Source organism: Canis aureus, chromosome 1, assembly GCF_053574225.1.
Source record: "Canis aureus isolate CA01 chromosome 1, VMU_Caureus_v.1.0, whole genome shotgun sequence".
Lineage (NCBI taxonomy): Eukaryota > Metazoa > Chordata > Mammalia > Carnivora > Canidae > Canis > Canis aureus.
Window position 1 is genome coordinate 98,083,925 of NC_135611.1, and position 19,393 is coordinate 98,103,317.

Sequence of the window (19,393 nt, forward strand, 5' to 3'; positions counted from 1 at the left end):
GATGGAGTCCCGCAGGAGAGTCCCTCTGCCTGTGGCTCTGCCTCTGTGTCTCTCATGAATAAATAAATGAGATCTTTCAAGAATTAAAATAATTTTAATCACATGAGACAAAAGCTCCATGCTATGCATGATAGTCTGAAAGTGCTGGACCTGGCGAGTCCCCACGGCTTCCCATGGCTGACCCCATCCCCCCTGCCTGCCACCCTCCAGGAGGTGCTGGGACAATCCAAACACTTCCTTCCCCACCTCTCTCCCCAGTGCCTGCCCAGGGAGATGGAAGGCCCTCCCTGGAATGGTAGATCATTTCCCCAACAAGAAGGGAATAAGAGCCCCTGCCTGGTGCTACCCCTTCTCCCTGACTTTGGATGCTAAGCAAGGACGTGATGCCTGGAGCTGCTGCAGCCACCTTGAGTCTGTGAGGAGTAAGTCAAGAAAATTTTGGAGACACCTGCCTCATCCTCTGACATCAGCAGCTCCTGAAGCCCAACCAGCATTACAGTCCCCTGGAGGCTTACAAGTGGTTTGTGAGAAGAATAACCCCGAATTTCAGCAGTGTTCGGAGTCTGTTTTGCAGGACACTGGGAGACCCGAGGCCCGTTCAGATGGCTTGCAGGGTGGAAACTGTTTTCATGATGACACGGAGACGATATCTGCCTTCTCGGGTGTGTTGGCATTGGCACTGATGGTGCACAGGGAGCAGTGGGAAAATGCTGGCACAACCTGAATCGGGCCAAGTGGCACCAAACCATCCTTAGCGGTCACCATCTTATCTCCTTATGTGCATTCCCGGTGAAAAAGCCAGTTTTACTTCATGTTGATGATGACACTGTAGAAGTTAATGATTGTGCACACTGTTCTTCAAACTTAACAGGGCCCCGGGAGGACGCTTCTCGGTGTGGCCTCAGGACGGCGGAAGGCCGCAGACACGCAGGCCGTATGTTTCCCAGCAGCCACTGAGCGGCCAGCAGAGGCCAAGCTCCAGTCCTGATGAGGGTGTAGAACCCAGCCCTTAACCTAAGGGGGGGTAGGGCATCGACCATGTGTACCTGATGCTTGACATCAGGCCCCTCTGACCTAGGGGGACCCCTGGACCCCCCCAGGCCACCGCTGCCTAGAGACAGACGCACATCCACCTACCCAGCCACCTCCTTCATCTGTGCTCTTCCCCGTCCGCCCTGAGCCCAGTGCCCAGCCCACTCCCCCAGCCTCACCGTCCCCGCACTGTGTCTGACCCCAACGCTACCTGTGTGACCCTCCCCACGGCAGGGGAGGTGACCACACCCCCTCCATGGCATCATCTCATGACCCACTGGCCCCAGCACTCCTGAACAATGACACCTACCTTGTGAAACACCTATCTGTGCCTGCACGTGCGCAAGTGTGTGGAAGCGTGTGACAGTGGGCATGTGCATGCGCAGCCCATGATCCGGCAACTGAACGCTTGCCTCGGGCGCCCCAGGAGCACCCCCTGCGCCGCCCCCCCCCCCCCGCCGCCGCCTCAGCCCCGGAGCGCCCCACTCCCCTGCAGCAGAGGTGTGCTCACAGGGTGGCCGGGGTGGTGCCCAGAGCTTGGGGCCCTCTCTGGAGGGGGGGGTCCCACCTGCCCCATTCTGGAGAGGCATCCTGTCTCTCTGCAGCCTGTGGCCTCACCCCCGTGCGTGAACCCAGTGACCCTGGCTCTCATGTCCCACTGTCCGTCCTGTTTCAGTAAAACCGGCTCCAGAACAGGCACTTCACACAAGGGCCGTGGAGAATTGTGCATGGGTGTGGAGGGGGCTCCGCGGACACGGAAATGTCCTCCTCCCTCCATGCGGCCCTTGAGTAAAACCCGGTGTGCTGCAACTGTCCAGGACTGGATGGTTCTGTCGCTCATCATGTTGCCGTGTCCCCTCCCTCCCCATCCCCGGGGACTCCACTTAGGGCTCCATGGATTCCTAAGGGCCAAACTGACCCAGGGCCCCCTCCCTGGGGCTTGGAATCAGGCACCCCCCTCACCCCACATCTCCTGTCATGTTTGGGTAACGTCTCTGCTGGTTGTTGCTGTGAGTCCTTCCTGGGACAGGACAGGAGATGGGTGACCGATCCGTGCCCCTGGTGACCCTGAGAGAGCTCAGGCCCTGGGATGCACTGAGAACCCTGCCCGGCAGCCCCGCCTCTGCCTTGCGCTGGGAGGTGCTTCCCCAGAGCCCACAGGGGGCCCAAGCTGTGGATGGCAGCGCCAACACCCCGGGGCGGGGGGGGGGGGGGATCTCACTTGGTCTCACATGCACACAGGCCAACCCGGAGCCCCCCAGGGAAAGTCTGTGGATCATGAGAAAACCGTGAAATTGCTGGGCCTGCTCATCATCTTAATCGTCATCTTAGCGACACCCGGCACAAGGCTATGACCCCAGAGACCAGAGGGCACCCGCTGTTAAGGAAGATCCGAGTCTTCAGTAACGAGGTCACAAGTCTGCGTGCATGTAAGTTCTTGGCCAGAGACATCTCCCAACCTGGGCGCTGTAGGGCCGTGGATGCGCCGCTCCTGCTTTGATTCTGTAGCTCACCTTTGGGTTTATGATTTTCCTGTAAAATATGGAGTTGTCCTAATACGAACAGCCGCGCGACCTGACCCAGGTTGCCAGGCAGCGCTGCTGCAGCAACCTCCGGCCTCGGCCTCGGGTCCCAACCACTCGCCGGCTTGGGGCTGTGGGCAGGGCCGGGGGTCCCTCGGGTGTCGGCGGCCACACGAGGAGGGAGGGTGCAGGGCAACTGTTGGGGCAGACGTGACTGGAGCCAGCACGTGGCGCGCGGCCTGGCACACTCCGAGAGGAGGGCACGCTGCCTCCTTGCAAGCCTGTCAGGCCGGGGACCTGCTGGGATACAGTTCCATCCCCAGGTACAGCTGCTGAAATCTGCTTACCTTTCTCATTTTTATAGAGAAATCGCACAGCAGCCTTTGGTTTGCCGCCGTGAGCCTGCGGCTAGGGATGCCGGCTAGGGGCAGTGTCCCCGTCACACAGCGGGCCTACTGCTGCCGCGGCAGCCTCCGGCTGAGCAGGTCACAAGCTTGCTGCCTCTGAAACCGTCTCTCACCACAGTGGACAGGGGCTAGGGGGGCACTGGACAGGTCACCCCCGTTGAGTAGCCACAGAGGATCCCACACGGAACAGGAACGCAGGTCACTGGAACACCCACAGTCGTCCCCTCCCCCCAGGAAGCGCTGCAGGACCTTCCTCCCCGCGCTGGGTCTCTCCTGTTTTCAGAGCAGCCCCCACATGAGCTCACACACACACACTCTCACATGAGCTCGCACATGCACACAGACGCAGTCACACACACACACACACACGCAGAGCTCACACACGAGCTCTCACACATATGCATACCCACATGCACATGCACGCACACGGAGCCTCAGCTCTAAGGAAGGTGGGCAGCAGCTGCGTCTGCAAGGGCAGAGGGGCTTCCCTGCCAGGATAAAAAGCATGAAAACACAGGAGACACTGCCCTCATGCTACCAGCTGAAACAGGGCAGCTGTGCAAACCCAAGCGATTGGCTTCAGGGCATGCGTCCAGCTGGCCCTCTGGCGGGTGTGGGGCCACAGCAGCAGCGGGGCCTCAGCGGGTGAGCTGCTGGGGAGCCTCCAGCAGGTCCTGGGAGGAGGCCCTGCAGCCGGGCTCACTGAACACCCAAGAACGTTGGGGGTGGGATGGTGGGGAGGGCCGCCCTGGCCACAGGCCCCCAACAGCCACAACCCACTCCATGTCCCACAGGACAGAAGACCTTCCTAGAAGAGGAGAGACACGCCCCCTCCACAGGGGACTCTCGGGGTCGCCAGCCCCACCCCCCTGATGTGCATACACACCCCCTGGACCACCTGTCACCGGGAGGCAAAGATGCTGCTCCTCAAGGTCGTGGGGTACCCTTCTGCCCCACAGTTACGGCCACCACCTTCACCCAGAAGCCTCCTGCACCCAGCGGCGGGGTTGGCCTTCCTCACTCTGCCCCACGGCGTGGAGCCCACTCACCGTCTAGTCTTCCCTCGTCAGGACAGGCACGTAGGCGGATTCACAGGCTGCGATGGCCTCCAGGTGCTCCCCCAGGCTAGTGTCTGTGCTCCCAGGCTGCCTGGCATGCTCCGACCGGCAGGAACATGCCCCACATCCCTCTGGGGCCCACAGACAACATGCCCACACCTGGCTCATGGGTTTTCTGCACACGAGTGCCTTAGGTTGTCTAGTGGATTCCCCAGGGACCTCCCATCGTCCTCTGTGTGAAGTCTGTGTTAACGTCCTGGGAATGAGCTACAGCCAGCCCAGCAGCGGGCAGCCGAGGCACAGCTTTCACCTGCCCTTCCCTAGTGACTCGGACGCCAAGCAGCTTCCCTGGGTTTCCTGGCCCTTGTGGACCTTCTCCAGGAGACCGTCCACGGCTCCTTCCCTTTCTCACTTGGGTTGTCCTCTTGTTGGAGCTCCTTCCACATTCTGGGCACCAACCTTCCACCACCCAGACATGGCCGCATCTGCACCTTCCCTCACTTTATCAGCAGGTGCTTACGAAGTATGCACTTCAACCCTGATGAAGCCTTATGTGACGTCACCTGCCTTTGTGGACTGTGCTTTGGGGGTCCCACGGGAGGTTCCACAACCCCAGCGTCATGAAGACTCTTGCCTAGGATGTCCTGTGGGTTTCCATGCTGGCTCTTACTTCCAGGCTCACCCACAGTCCACTCTTTAATATTCGTATATAAAGGGTCTAAATCCATGTTTTTGCATGTGGACATCGAATTCCTCCAGCCTGGCATGCAGGAAGGACCGTGAGGTGCCGTGGCACCTCTGAGCAAGGTTGGCTGACCATGAGTGGAGGCAGGTTTTGGGACTCTCCTGTGTTTCTGAGTCAGAGCCTTATACCAGCACCACCCTACCTTGGGCCTATCTTACCACACATTTACAGAAAGCTCTGACATCAGAACTTACCCAGATTTTCACTTTTCAACAGTGTTTTGAGTATTTGGAGTCCTTTTGTACATCCATAAAAATTTTAGGCAGCTTGCTTACTTCTGCAACAAACTGGCCAGCTTTCCGGGAGAGATGGCCACAGTAACGAGGACTCTTCCAATCCACAAACATGAAATTTCTCAGTGTTCATCTTCGGGGCATAATCTTGCTTTTATTAAATTTATTCCCAAGTAGTATAGCCTTTCTGATGCAGGAGTGGAGGGAATTAACTTGAGATCACTCGTACTGTGTACATAGAGACGTAGATGACTTCTGCATAGAGATCTATGGAACCACTTTGCCGAGTTCGTTAGATCTCAAGTTTTGTGTGTGTGTATCCCTTGGGATTTTTGACACAGAATCATGTCACCTGCAAATAAGGATGGTTTTATTTCTTTCTTTCCTATCTGACTGCAGCAGTACAATGTTGAGAAGTGATGAGAGTGGAGGCCCTTGACATTCCTAATCCTATGGGAAGCCAGGTACAATGTCACCTATAGATTTCTTATAAAAAAAAAAAGATTTTAAGTCATCTACACATCTGACACGGGACTCAAAACTCACGATCTTGAGATCAAGAGTCACCTGTGTTCCCTACAGAACCAGCCAGGGGCCCCGGCTATAGATTCTTCTCAAGGAGGCCCTTCATCAGGTTGAGAAATTGCTTCCTACTCCATGTTCCCCGAGTTTTTGTTATAAACAGCTATCACATTTGGTCAAATAATTTCTTCCCACCTCTAGAGCGGATATGCACCTTCTGTCCTCCACTTGCTAATGTGGTGACACATACATTGGTTTTCCAATATTAAACCTCACTTGGCTGTGCACCTCAACTCTTCTATAGACACACCTCATTTTATAGCACATCACAATTATTATTATTTTTTTTAAATCAAAGGTTTCTGGCAACCTTGCCAGAATGTAAGTCTGTCGGCATTTCCAACGGCATTGGCTCATTTCCTATCTATGCAACACGCTTTGGTGATTCTTGCAGTATTTCAAATTTCCTCATTATATTTGTTACGGTGATCTGTGATCAGTGATGAGGCCTCCTTCAAAACTCAGATAATAGCATTTTTTAGCAATTAAGTATTTTTCAATTAAGGTACATACATATTTCTAGACACAATGCAACTGCACATTTCACAGACTAGGTGTACTGCAAACATGACTTTTAGATGTACAGGAAACCAAAAAATTCACCTGATTTGCTGTACCGTGACACCGCTTTCTCTGGGAAAGCAGCCCACAGTGTCTCAGAGGTGTGCCTGCGCATTGCTGGATTTGTTAACGAGTCTCCACGTGTCCCCAGAACTTCCGAAGGACACTTCCTGGTCCACGGTCCCCTCCTCCTGGTTCTGTGTGGCTCAGAGCACACAACTGGCAGGCATCCCCCGTTCTCTTTCCTGACACCGTGAAAGACACACATTACTTACTTCTGTACACGTTCAGCGGCATCACCACCAAAGCCATCCACTCTTTGGCTTTTTGTTTCAACATCTCTCCTTGTCACAGGCCTTCTGATATTCCCCACTGTGTCTGCCCACCCGTCTCGGCCATTTGTACCCAAGACCTTCCCACCTCCCTCGAGTCGTCCGGCATGTGGCATGAAGCTGTGCACGTATTTCCTCACAACCCTCATAACTTCTGTAAAGTTGGTGGTAATGCCTCCTCTTTCATTCCTGACGATGGCAATCTGTGTCACCTCTGTCATTATAGCTAAAAGTGTGCCAAACTCATGTATCTTTTCAAAGAACCAACTAGTTTTTGGTTTCATTGATTTTTTTCAATTGTCTTTGCTTTCCTGTGTCATGGTTTTCATACTAATCTTTATTCTTTCCTTCTGTTTGCTTTGGATTTATTTTGTTCTTTTGCTAGTTTTTTAAAGGTAGAATTTTAGATTCCTGACTTGAAATCTCTTCAGTATTTACAGCTGTAAATCTTCCTGTGAGCACGGGTTTGCTGCATCTCATAAATTTTGATTACACTGTGTTGTGATTAACACTAGGAAGTAATATTCTATTTACAAACACCTCTTTAATGACCAATTACGGTTTTTGCTTAAGTCAAACTCCAAGAAAGTATCAAGGAGTTCAATATAAAACATAGGTTGTCGGTTAACTAATCCAAGCTCTGTAGTACATGTACTGAAAGGAAATAGGAAGCATCTCAGTCTCTCTTCCTTTTTCTCTGCACATAGTCCCAGAAGCCGGCTTATGAGAACTTTGTGCAAAGTACACAGGGATATGCTTGGTACTAAGCCGCTGCACAATCTATGTTATAACCCAGATGGTCTGTGGACTGAGTTCCAGCCTCTTAAGGACAAACATGAATTCTGTGGAACACACAGCTGAGATGGTTACTCGGTGAAACTCCAAGACTACACAACAAATGCTCTGTGATACTATTATTTTGTTCCCATAATTAAGCAGTGGTTTCTTGTAATAAATAATACGTATCTTCCAAACTTACAAAACATCATCTTCCAAAGTTGCATTAACATGAGAGGATGCAAGAGCATCTTGCAAGTAGAAGTCATTTTGTGCAAAGTACTGCTCAGGCCTGCAGGTTTCCCTCGTGTGTTGCTCTAAAACGTAGTGGGTGTCCTTTCTGGAAGAGAATGGAGCTATCTAGGAGTTACATTTCATTTCAGCATCATTAGGGTGCTGACACTGGAGGGCCGAACTTCGCCCAGAAGGCATTCCTGAAAGGCAGCAGGAGACCAGGGCCACCTGGCGGAGGTCACAGACGGCCCACGGCCTGGCTCGCAGATGGCAGAACAGACATGCCACACACTGACAATCTGAGCAACCAACCACAGAAAGCATTCCTAGAACTCCAAACGCAACTTTAACCATCTCCAGGATCCCAACATCCTCTAAGAGTAAGATTCTTGTATTGACGTAAAACGTAATCTGGAGGTTTAAAACAGAAAACTCAGGTCACAGTCAATAGAAATGTAAAAGCTATTTTCTCATCACCCCAGAAATCCAGCTCTGCAAATAGGAACAAAAACCCCACGACTTTCATGAAGCCCTGAGCCCCAAGACGGCAAGTCTCCGAGGTGAGCGCAGCACACCACCCTGGGTTTGGAGAGGCGTTTCCTTAGACTACAGTTTCCTGGGCCCAAATCAGCGCCTGAAGCCCAGGAACCTGCATTCCCAGTGCATCTTGCCCAGGCCTCAGCACATCCTGAGGCCAAGTCTCACAGCGCACCCAGGAACACTAGCCCAGGGGGTTAGCATTTCATTCCTCTTACTGACCATTAATGATTATTCACTTCTAAGGACTCTCAGACTGACAAAATCTGCAGGCAGTGAATTCCTATTTCTTGGCTCTCATCCCAGAGCCATGTCAGATGCCAAGGAAAGGACATAAAAGCCACCTTTTAGAGACAGAAGGTAGCCACAGTTTTCTAGAAGGGCTTACTTAGCTAGGCTTCTGACAACCATGTTCAGTGGCCTATGGAAAAAGTGCGTTTGGCATGGACAGCACAAGGGAGATGAGAGCAGCCCCATCCACTGGCACGCCGCTGCCTCGCATGGTGCTGCTTGGCCACTTGCTCTGACATGCAGCCTGGGGCCCACTGGCCACTCTCTGCGAGCCCTGGTCAGCACTGCGTGGTGGCGAGGTGCGGGGGCAGTGAGACCCCCACCGCTCCCCAGGACCCCTCAGAAAGAAGCCCCACGTCACAGGGTGGACACGCTCCCACGTACCACAGCAAGCCACACCTGCACACACTGCTCCACAGCGACAGGCGCAGATGGCCATGGCCTGCAGCTCTAAGTCCAGCACAGCCACATGGGGCTGGGATCTGGTACTTCTCCTCGTAGACCCCGACTGCCACCAGCAGGGCCATTCTAGGGTGAACAGCCATGTTCAGGAACAGCACCATGTGTGCAGGAAGCAGTCTGTCCTGGTCCTCTCTCCGCCCAGCAGCCTGAGCAGAGGCCATACGGCAGGGCTGGGGCAGGTGGACCTCATGCCTTCTGGGTCTGCGCCCCTGCTGACCACACAGCCATTATCACCAGGACTACACTCATACTGGCCGCTGGGCTGCAGCAGAGACTTCACGACAGCAGTGCCAGGTGACCATGCCAACACTTGGGTGGCCAGGGACACTGGTCACGATGTTATGGGAATGCAGGCTGGCAGCCAGAGCTCCTGAAGAAGAACAGAACAGCTGGGGCACCTCCCGACTCGGCTGAGCACTGAGCTTCGCAGGAATGCCAATGCGCTTGAGGCTGGCGGGCAGCTGATGGGAGCAGGGAGCCGTTAGGATGGGCTCTTGGGTGACCCCGGGGCACACTTGCTCCAAGCGTTCCACCTCGGTGCTGCATGGACGACATGCCTCCTCCCGCCAGAGTGCTTCCAGGAGGATGCTCTAGACAGAACTTCCTGTGAACTAAGTCGTAACCATCTGAAAACATCCATGACACGAGATTCTTACAATCTTGCCTTTAAAGGTCATAAAAAAACACATCCATCAAGCATAAAATTCCATTACCATGATCCTTAAGAAGGATCCCTAATTAAAGGCATGATCGTTTTACTTTGATTTATAGACCTTATTGGTTTCACAAAGTGCAGAGGAATTTCAGCAGGATGTTTAGTTACATAAGGAACTTTATTGTCTTGAAAAGATTTAGCAACTAGCCTCAAACTAAAGCGGCTGATTATAATGGCCTCTCAAATCAATTCTGAAGAACTTCTACTTTACCTTCAGCTCCGTGCTAAATCAGTATGTGAACTATTCAGTAAAACTCAGCTTTCTTTCCCAGAATAAGGAAAACATTAATGTGCCTTGGTTTTCAAAAGTCCTATTTTAAGTTTCTTTCTTCCAAATATTTAAGCTTTTTGAAATCCACCAAATGGAGCGATATCCCCACCCGAAAGGGAAGGCTGGTCTTTTCCTCCGAAGGAGGCAGAGGTAACGATAGAGGGAAATTGGGCAGCTGCCGACAGGATGGGTGTCCAGCAAAACCACAGGCAGCTAGGTCTTCAGCCCGCGGCCAGCCTGGCACTGCAACCTGAAATGTGAAAACATGTGACACAGTTTTAGGATGTTTAAGATAACAAAGACAGAAAAACTAGGGAAAAAATTTCAGGGTTTTCTGCCGGTAACGGGAAACGAGGCGATGGCAAACAAGGCGACGGCTGTCTCTGGGATCCACGCTGGGGCTGCCGGAGCATGCACGCATCCTGCCAGGCATCCCGTGGAAGGTCTGGGCCTCGGACCCACTGGACTCCACACTCCCAACACAGGGTTGGCTCCTGGGCAGCTGGGAGCAATGCCAACGGAGGACACGCTGCAATCTGTGCCTTGCTGTGTTCCATGCTGCTCTCTGGTTTCAGAGAAATGAAATGTTTACATGGCAGTCGGCAGACGGGATCTCCTCCGGAGAGCATGGCACAGTGGGGAAGACATCAGGAACAAATGTCCCCGCGGCCCTGTGTCCATCAGCCAATGCCCAGGCACAAGGCAGCTCACTGGGCAGGGGGGGCACGGACGGCCTGATGCAGTGACACTGGGGCCAGCACCAGCTCCACCGCCATACACACAACATGGTCTACCACCTTCTGAGCTGTTTTTGTGAACACTACTCATCTTTCCCAAGTGCTCTAAAGAAATGGGAAATCGTATTCTGGATAAAAAATGAGAAGTTTGGAGAGGTTAAGACAAACCCTGCAAGGAAAGACACTGGGACATAGAGAGGTCTGCAAATAGAACAAAGACCAGATTCCACAGCCTGCCAGGGTGGTTTTCTCGGCCCGGGGAACCGGCCCCACAGCACGGTTCCTGCAGCTGCCGTGTAACCACGGATCCGGTGGACACAAAGTTTAGGAGTAGTTCTGGAGGACTGCCCCCCGAGGTCAGACCACAGCGGGGGCACCCCAGCACTCCCATGTGTGGTACCGAAGAGCAATGTTCCACGGCTCTGCTCACAAATCCACCACTCAAGGATGCAGAACTTTAAGGACAAAACTAAATACACCCGTTGGCTCCGTGACACGTCCTGGGGGCTAATGGAATCATGTGTCCATGTCCATACGTACACAACAGACCAGAGGGTGTGTGTTTGCTGCTGTCTGAACAGCATCAATGCTCAATCAGGTCAGAACGGACTTGGTGACGGATCAAAGATCCGTTGGACAGCAACACCGGGGACTCCCTCATGAAGTCTCATCAAACCCTCACCTCCAGTTTTGACAGAGACTGAGGTCCAGAGCATCCCCTATGCAGCTGTCCCTTCATCTCTCTGCTTCCACAAAACCACAACGACGTGCCCTGGGAGCCCATGCACTCGGTCTCCCCGCCTCCCACAGAAGACGATGCTCTTACACACCAGCTTCCAGTCTCTCCTGTGAGAACCTTTGTGTTTGTGTCTCTGGAGCAAACACATCAAAACAGAATGAGATTCTGCAGCATTTTAAGTAAAGCAACAGGCTTTACCTAGAAACCATGAGGAGGGGGCGCCTGGGTGACTCAGCAGTGGAGTGTCTGCCTTTGGCTCAGGGGGTGATCATGGGGTCCTGGGATCAAGTCCCACATCGGGTTCCCTGGATGGAGCCTGCTTCTCCCTCTGCCTGTGTCTCTGCTTCTCTGTCTCTTCTCCGTCTCTCTCACAAAGAAAGAAAAGAAAGGAAAGAGACAAACCATAAGGGGATGAATATTTAATGCCCAAACCAGAGAGGCACCTGGTGGCTCAGTCAGGTTAAGCATCTGACCCTTGATCTCAGCTCACAGCTTGATCTCAGGGTCATGAGTTCAAACCCCAAGTTAGGCTCTACACTGGGCACTGACCCTACTTAAATTAAAAAAAAAAAAAAAAAAAAAATCCACATCAGGAACTTAATGAACAACGGAGGCCACAATCACGATGAACTTTAACACCTGCAAATTTCTCGTCCCCTAGAAACCTGGTCAACTCTGACAACTTCTCTAAGAGGGAGCAGTGTCAGACATTATCAGAAAGGGGAAGAAAAGCAGCCACTTGGGGGATGGCAAGGTCCACTCTTGCCATCTTGAGCACATCTGCCCCTTGCCGGACATCACGGCCTCTTCTAAAGAGCACGACCTCCCTGTGTGGCAGCCACCATCCCTGAAACAAGACCTGCTTTGTAAGTAACAACTCATGGGGAGCCAGTGGCCACCACATCCTCCAGCACTGCGTCTCCAAGAGCTGTCAGGAGCAGCGTGAAGCTCAGGGCCCATGACAACATGAAAACACACGAAGATTCCCATACACACCTTTATTCGTGTCTACTTCTCAGTCACCATAAAACAAACTGCAGAACACATTGCCAACACCTCCACGGTGCTTTATGGCAACGAAGTGGGCAGACGCTAGAGTTCCGTGAAGGGTACCGATGACAACTTGCCCACTGTTCCAGGATATAGGACCTGTGAGCCGAAGCCAACCATGGAGAAGGGAACATGGCAAGGCCTGAGGGACAACGCAGCCTCTGTGAGGGCGGCAGACCATCCCTGCTCAGTGGCTGGTGGCCTCCACGTCAGGTGCATGCTGCCCTGGACCCAGGAGGCCGGCCAGGGCTCTCCCAATGCACAGGTGAGGGCAAGGTCAAGGGCAAGCTGACCTGCCTGGAAGTGCTGGCGGCCACACCTAGAACTCTATGATTTCTCGCTTTTCAGTGTGTGACATCTACCCGCGCCCCTTTTATACCAGAATAGAACCTCAGTTATCACTCAGAAAAGTCTGTCAAAAATAACACCCCACCAGTGAGATTTCTTTCCCATTAGGTTAACAGTAAGAAAGCCCAACTAAATGTGGACATGGGCCGTGGGCTGCAGGGTGCCCCCCAAACTACACCCCAGGACCTCGGACCTCAGAAGGGGACGGCGTGTGGAGATGGGGTGCTAAGGAGATTGCTGAGGTTTAATGAGATTAGACGGGAGGGACATGATGCAGTATGACTGTGTCCTTATAGACAGAGGGAAGGCCACATGTCTACACAGCCAGGAGAGGCCTCAGGGGAGCCAGCCCTGCCCCACCTGCATCCTGACCTCCAGCCTCAGCCCCAGGAGAGCACCTGCCGTTAAAACCACCTTGGCCTGATGCACACGGCAGGAGGGTGCTCTCACCATCGCCCCCCATGGCCCACTGTGTGGTCAGAGCACGGCCCTTAAGAAGGCCGGTGAGGGCAGCTGAGACACGTCTGGGCTTCTGAGTACAAGTGCGAGTCCAACAAAAGGCCCTCTGGGAACAGGGCCAGGACCCCGAGTGTGGACGTGACCCCTCCAGCTGCTCAGGCAGGAGTCCCAGCTGCAGGATGACATGGACAGGGCTCCATCCTCTCAGACATGCTCCTCAGCCCCTGACCACTGCTCCCCTGCACAGGGCCATTCTGGAGATGACGGAGACAACACGATCAAGGGGTGAAGGTGACTGGACCCGAGCATCACAGGGCAAGCCGAAGTAACATTCTGCTGAAACGAGGCCCCCAGTCGGTGACACGCACACAGTCCCCAGTAAAGAACTGCTGGGACAGAGCCCTGCTTGTCTCCCTGGTGGGGATGCCCCCTCTGGTCACACGTACACACAGCGCCTGAACAGAAGCCACCAGATGGCTCACACATCCGGCATGACACAAATTCAAGGCAAATCTCTAAAGCTACTTCTGCCGTCTGCAGCCGAAGTGTCGGCTCCGAATTCGGGATTTCAATCCAGGGCAGCCAGCTCTGCGTTTGCACCAAGGTCCATAGAAGGCCTGCCTCTATCCTGTTTGCTCACACCCGCCGCAGCCATGCCAACACAAAGACAGTTTCCCAGGTAGGTGTAGGTGCTGATCCATGAAGGGCTCTGGTAGCTCACCTGGGGCTTCGAGCCCTGTGCTGCCCGAGCACCCAAGTCCACAGCGTGGAGCTAAGGGGCACGGGGACTCACCCACAGGGCACACGGCGCCCTATCAGCTGCTGGAAACAGCTAGCAGAAGGAAATGTGAGCCAGGGCCTGCACCTCAGTGTCACCATCGCCTGGGCTGGCAGGGACCAATGCACCACCTGGTCTAAGCAGAAAGACGCAGGGTCACTTTTAGCAAAATGATATGCCAAGACAAAAGAACCCAAAACCATCTGTCACAGAGATCTCTAAGCTGAAAGATTTCACGGCTAATACAAGGGCCGAGAGACTCTAAAACATCCACAGAAATAACGCAAAGACTCCCCTGACCCTGAGGCTCAGCCGCCTGGGAGCTTACAGACACGAGGTGAGACCATGTACGTGGGCTCAGAAGCCTCAGTCTGACGAGAATACCTGGACATGTTCAAAGTATCTTTGAAACAGAAAAAAAAAAAAAAAAAAAGAAACAGAAAATAGTTCCTACAATCCTGTAATGGAAGCATACATTTCTTCAGCATAATTTGAAAGTAAGAAAACACAGTTTGCCATTGACTTAGGAAGGAAGGTCAGAGAGGTGTCCAGAGAGATGGCTGGGCTCTGGGTGCCCCAGGACCCCACAGCCCTCTCGTGGGCACCTCCCACCGACCTGGGGTCCCACACCATGATGGCCGAGGGCTGTGGAGTACCTCCCACACCTTACTCACCACCAGCGCTGTGGCTGCGCCAAGGACAGTGGAACCGGCTGGCTCACCCACAATCCTCCAAGCCGGGACTGCTTCAAACAGACCCACTAGCAGGCTTGTGGCCAGCGGCCAGCGATCACCCATCCTGGGAAACCTGCCGCCCCTCTCAGGGAAACACTTCCCCAGCTGCGCCTGCGGTAGCACAAGGGTTGGTGCATGTCAGGAGGACATGAGACCTGCCCTCCACCGGCGGTGCCAGTCCGGCCCCCGAGTCCCCAGCACTTGCCTGCAACTCCACACAGCCCCGGCACCCGTACCCAGCCACCAGCATAGCAGGAAGGTGGCCTGTCCCGCCCCAGCCTTAACCACGTGATCCGTGGGCCCAGCTCAACAGGGAAACATCAAAAAACAAATCTAATTAAAGGCACATCATGAATACTCTTTAAACCTGATTAAAATTATACCCAGGAAGATAAAGCACAGAACACACATGCCGTTTGCGTCCCCGTCTGGAGATATGGAGCTCTGCCCCTGCACTCGCACTGGTTGGTACTAAAGTATTAACAGCATTACAAGCAATATACAAAGCAAAACTAGATGTGAAAGTACAAAATACGCATTATTTAATTCTATTTAAAATAATTAAGTTTAAAATTTTATGATAAATTTCTCATGAATGGCAAATCACAAACTTGATTATTTTGGACTACGCATCTGGAGTGTCGCTTCCTGCCCGTCTCCCCTCGGGGACTGCCAAGTGTCCTCACGCAAGTAGGAGTTCGACTTCTTCCCGTTTCTGCGTGCGTCGGACAGTTGACACGTGGTGAAAATGGGGAAAAGGTTACTCAGAATCATATAATAAAACTTTAGAAACTTTTCCAGAAGCAGGTTTAACACATCACATTTTGCTCATGAGCACAAAATTTACAGTCAGAAGTTGCACATAAAGGGTTTATTTTAAATGTTTTAAGGATAGGATAGAGTTACATCATAATTATAAAAATTACTTACAGAATTAACAGATTTATATTGTTTATACTTCTAAATGCAGAGAACAGGGAACTGTCTACACATCGTATAAAATAAAATTAAAATTAAAAATGAATTCAAGCCTGAAAATGAGGTCATTTACCTAATTGCAAGATGCGAACACGACGACCCCTGAACTATACACATCCGCTCACACCGCACTAATGGTGGAAATACAAAAAGCGCAGCATTTCCAAGGAACCACAGACATTTCGACCATAATTATTTTGTTATAATAATTGTTCCTGTTTTGTCTTTGGAGAACTTTCTTTTTTTTTTTTTTTAAGACAATCAGCTTAAGAATGTTTTCAGGCACTACAATTTGTGACAATCAGAACAGTCCTCTAATGGGTCCACAGCGTTCAGAGATTCAAGCCCAATGCACTTCGGGGTTTGGCACGTAAAACAAGGACAGGAATGAACTCTGGCTTAGAAGTAACTGTGAGGCTTCGAGAATGCACAGTCCCTTCAAATGCTGCACGACAGAGCTGGGAAGTCACCTGCTGCTGGCACTGCATGGCTTCGCCAGTGCACTTTCATCCTACGACCACTAAAACGGCACAGGAAGCAAATATACAGAAAACTGAAAACAAATAAAAACAAAGATAGAAAACAAAAAACCTAAATATCTTTCACATGCAAGTTCAGTTAGTTACATTGAACATCCTACTTAGAATAGAGCATGCAAAAAAGGATGGTCTGCGTCTAAGGTTCTCCTCGGAAGCTTCACGTGGCAGCCGGACGTCACACGCACACGACACGAGAACACTAGAGCAGGTCAGTGAGGAAGGCCGGGACATTTTATACAGGTTCAGGTCTTGTGTGGTCACAAGTCCCACGATAATTTTGGAAACTCATGTTGGCCTCCTAGAACAAGGAACCAACATTCTGATAGCAGGAAAAGGCAAGCAATGCATGCAGATCTGAAACGTGAGCCTAGAACGAAGCCTGAAATACCGGGCGAGGGAGTGCAGTCAGTCACCGCGCAAGTGTGGGCTGAGCCACCAAAAGTAAAAAGAATGGGGGGAATAAAGAACACAACAAAAAAACCCCTTCCCCTTCCTTCCACCCTAAAGGCAACACATGGAACACTGATTAACATAACGGTGATCGTCACGCGTCACGTTCGTCTGGGGAGTGGCAGACCACGTAGTACTGAAGCTGCTACAGGTACTTGCAGGAAAACCCCAATGCAAGTCACCAAGTGACCCAACCCTCAGGACACTTCCCAAGAACACTGGTTTTCAGCCTGAAGCCACCTCGTCACGTCTGGGTGCACACGCTGGGCATACCCACTCTCTGGGCACACGTGTCCACATGCACTTGGGAGCTGGGCCCAGCCTGGAGATTCGCATGCAGGGACTGTGACGAGAGCCTCCAGGGAAGGAGGTGACAGGTGTGCAGCATGACCCCTGTTCAAGCAGGAGGAGCGTCTGAGACCAGGTGCTCACCGCAGGGAGACAACCTACACAGGCCGGGCGCTGCCCTGCTAGAGCGCGCGAGGTCACCACCCCACAGCACCACAGCACACAGCCTCGCCATGCAGACATGCATTCCGAGGCCACAGCTACAGAGTCTCTGAGGCCTCACGATCTGGGAGCTGACTCCCAGAACTCAGGCAAGTTTTCCAATCTCCACAAGAGACTGGTCTGACGTCCTGCCTCTCTCCTGGCTTTCGTACGGTCAGGGCTCATCCAAAACAAAGGGACAGATGGCCGTGTCGCTGGCACACTAACTACCTCTGCGGGTCTATTCCGGTGAAGCCCACCTTGTGGGAATCAGCCACGAGAGGGTCGTGCAGCCATGGGCTGCTTCCAGGCACACCCGGGGGCTAGCGCAGTGACCGGCCCTGACGTGGCAGGGTCCCTGGATGGGGAGAGCCCACATCAACAGCACTCGAGGAGCAAGACCGTGCAGCACCACAGAAGGCGGCCGGGGACCTGGCTGTTGTGCATCTAGATCCTCTTGTGGGGAAAAGCCTTCTGACCACAACCATGTACCAGTAAGAACAGTAATAAAAATAAGTGTTCCAGAGAACCTGCTGGCAGGCGGCAACACCATTCTGAAACTTGTATTTCTAATATAAAAGCACTAGGTTCTGCCAGGAACTTACCACACACACACAAACCACTGATGCACTGCTGCCTCTCAGATCCACGTACTAGAATCCAGACTGATTTGTACACGTGAACGGACCGCTTGGGCCACCCAAAACACACCTGCACCACTGTGTGTGCACAAGTACCTGGGCTTTGCTTTAAAACAGAAAGAGGATTTATGATTAAAAATATGTAAACAAAAATTTACAAAGCTTAGAATTAAAGGCAGCTTTTGACCCAGATTTCTAATGTTTTGTTGAATTCTAATGTGGGTCCAGCAACTGTTCTCAAGGGATTTATATTTGGACTCATGATTTAAAGCCTCCAGACTGAAACAGTGTCTGAACTTCCGACTTCCAGAACATGCTGAACATCCTGATGTTGTCTCCTGTGCCCACATTTAATTTTAAATAGACAGCAGTAATATACAAAATAGGACTGACTTAGGACAAGCACTCCTGTTAAACTGGAGAATATTATTGAACCCCCACCCCAATCCACAAAGAAAGGACTGCCAAGGAAGAGTGTGTGTGTGTGTGTGTGCGTGCGCGCGTAGTGCATATGGACACACACAGAGCTGGACAGGTAGATAGAGATACATACACGTCTCAAAAAAGAAGGCAGTACCGACAGTACCAAACTACGCTTGCAGTGTGGCAGCAGAGAAGGAGAGCTATGGTGACGGGGAGCTGGGGACGATCCAGTACAGTTCTATACGACCGCAATGCTAGCTTAACTTGCACCAAACTTGCCTTAACTCCCCTCCAGACACACAGACTTCTTTTAAGAGGAAGGAGTTCCTTACACAAAATGCTTTGTGTTCACATAAATCTGTACTATTCAGAACAAAACCAGTTCTGCTGGCAGAGATTGTGGGTTCGCAGGGACATTTAAGCTTTCATTAAACTGGAAAGCAATCAAGTCTTTATGTCTACAAATTATACATTTAATAGTTCCACAAATTTGGCAAAGTTCATGATGACATCTAGGATGTTTTCACCAAATCGTAGACATAAATATGGAAATCGTCATCAAACTTGATGAAATAGACAGACGGTTTGGCCTCCACTTGATGAATGACCATGCCAGTCCTTTTAGAGCCGTCCTCTTTGGCATATTCCACTTGTTTGCCTACCAGGCTGTCCACAACTTCTCCTGGTTCCCTTTCTGCTGGAGGAGAATCATCTGTGTTAAAGAGGGGAAAGAAAAGAATTTAAAGTCAAATTTTAGGTATGTACCAATTCACATGTCTATTTTCATAATAATTTTTTAAAAACTTCACATCCCTGATTATCTAGGGCAAGAGTCGGCAATGTTTTCTTCAAGGGCCAGATGGTAAATATGTGAGGCTTGAGGCTGTACGGTGTCTGCACAGACTACTCAGCTCTGCCAGTCACAGGGGAGCAGCCGCGGGGGTGCCTAAATGAAAGGTGTGGCTGTATGCCTGTAAAACTTTATTTATTAAAACAGTGTGCCGTCCCCCAGGACCAGGGTGGGTAAAGGATTTTGAAAATCATAAGCAGAAATTCCCATGGCTCCTGTGTAGTAACAGCTGAGAATGAGAGGTGAGGGCTCAGCAGGGCAAGACCAGGGAAAAGCCGAGCCCCACAGGACTTGCCACTGGTAATAGCGCCCCCTGGGACGCTGAGAAGACACACCCTCCTGGGCTTTCCCAGGTCACCCCACCACACAGTCTCCCCCAGCTCAGCTTCTGAGTAAGAGTTCCCGTGCTCTGATATGA

At 51.8% G+C, this 19,393-nt stretch overlaps 1 protein-coding gene across 12 annotated transcripts in view; it reads right to left on the minus strand.

The window, feature by feature from the left end:
• Window positions 1-15,124: 15,124 nt before the first annotated feature.
• The window catches only part of SPIN1 (spindlin 1), a 75,121-nt gene continuing 70,852 nt past the window's right edge, over window positions 15,125-19,393 (minus strand). For all 12 annotated transcript variants that reach the window (XM_077910495.1, XM_077910529.1, XM_077910540.1 and 9 more), the window contains one exon: window positions 15,125-18,837. In XM_077910495.1, coding sequence (XP_077766621.1) covers window positions 18,638-18,837 — 200 coding nt within the window. In that variant the 3' untranslated portion in view covers window positions 15,125-18,637. The remainder of the gene's footprint in view (window positions 18,838-19,393) is intronic.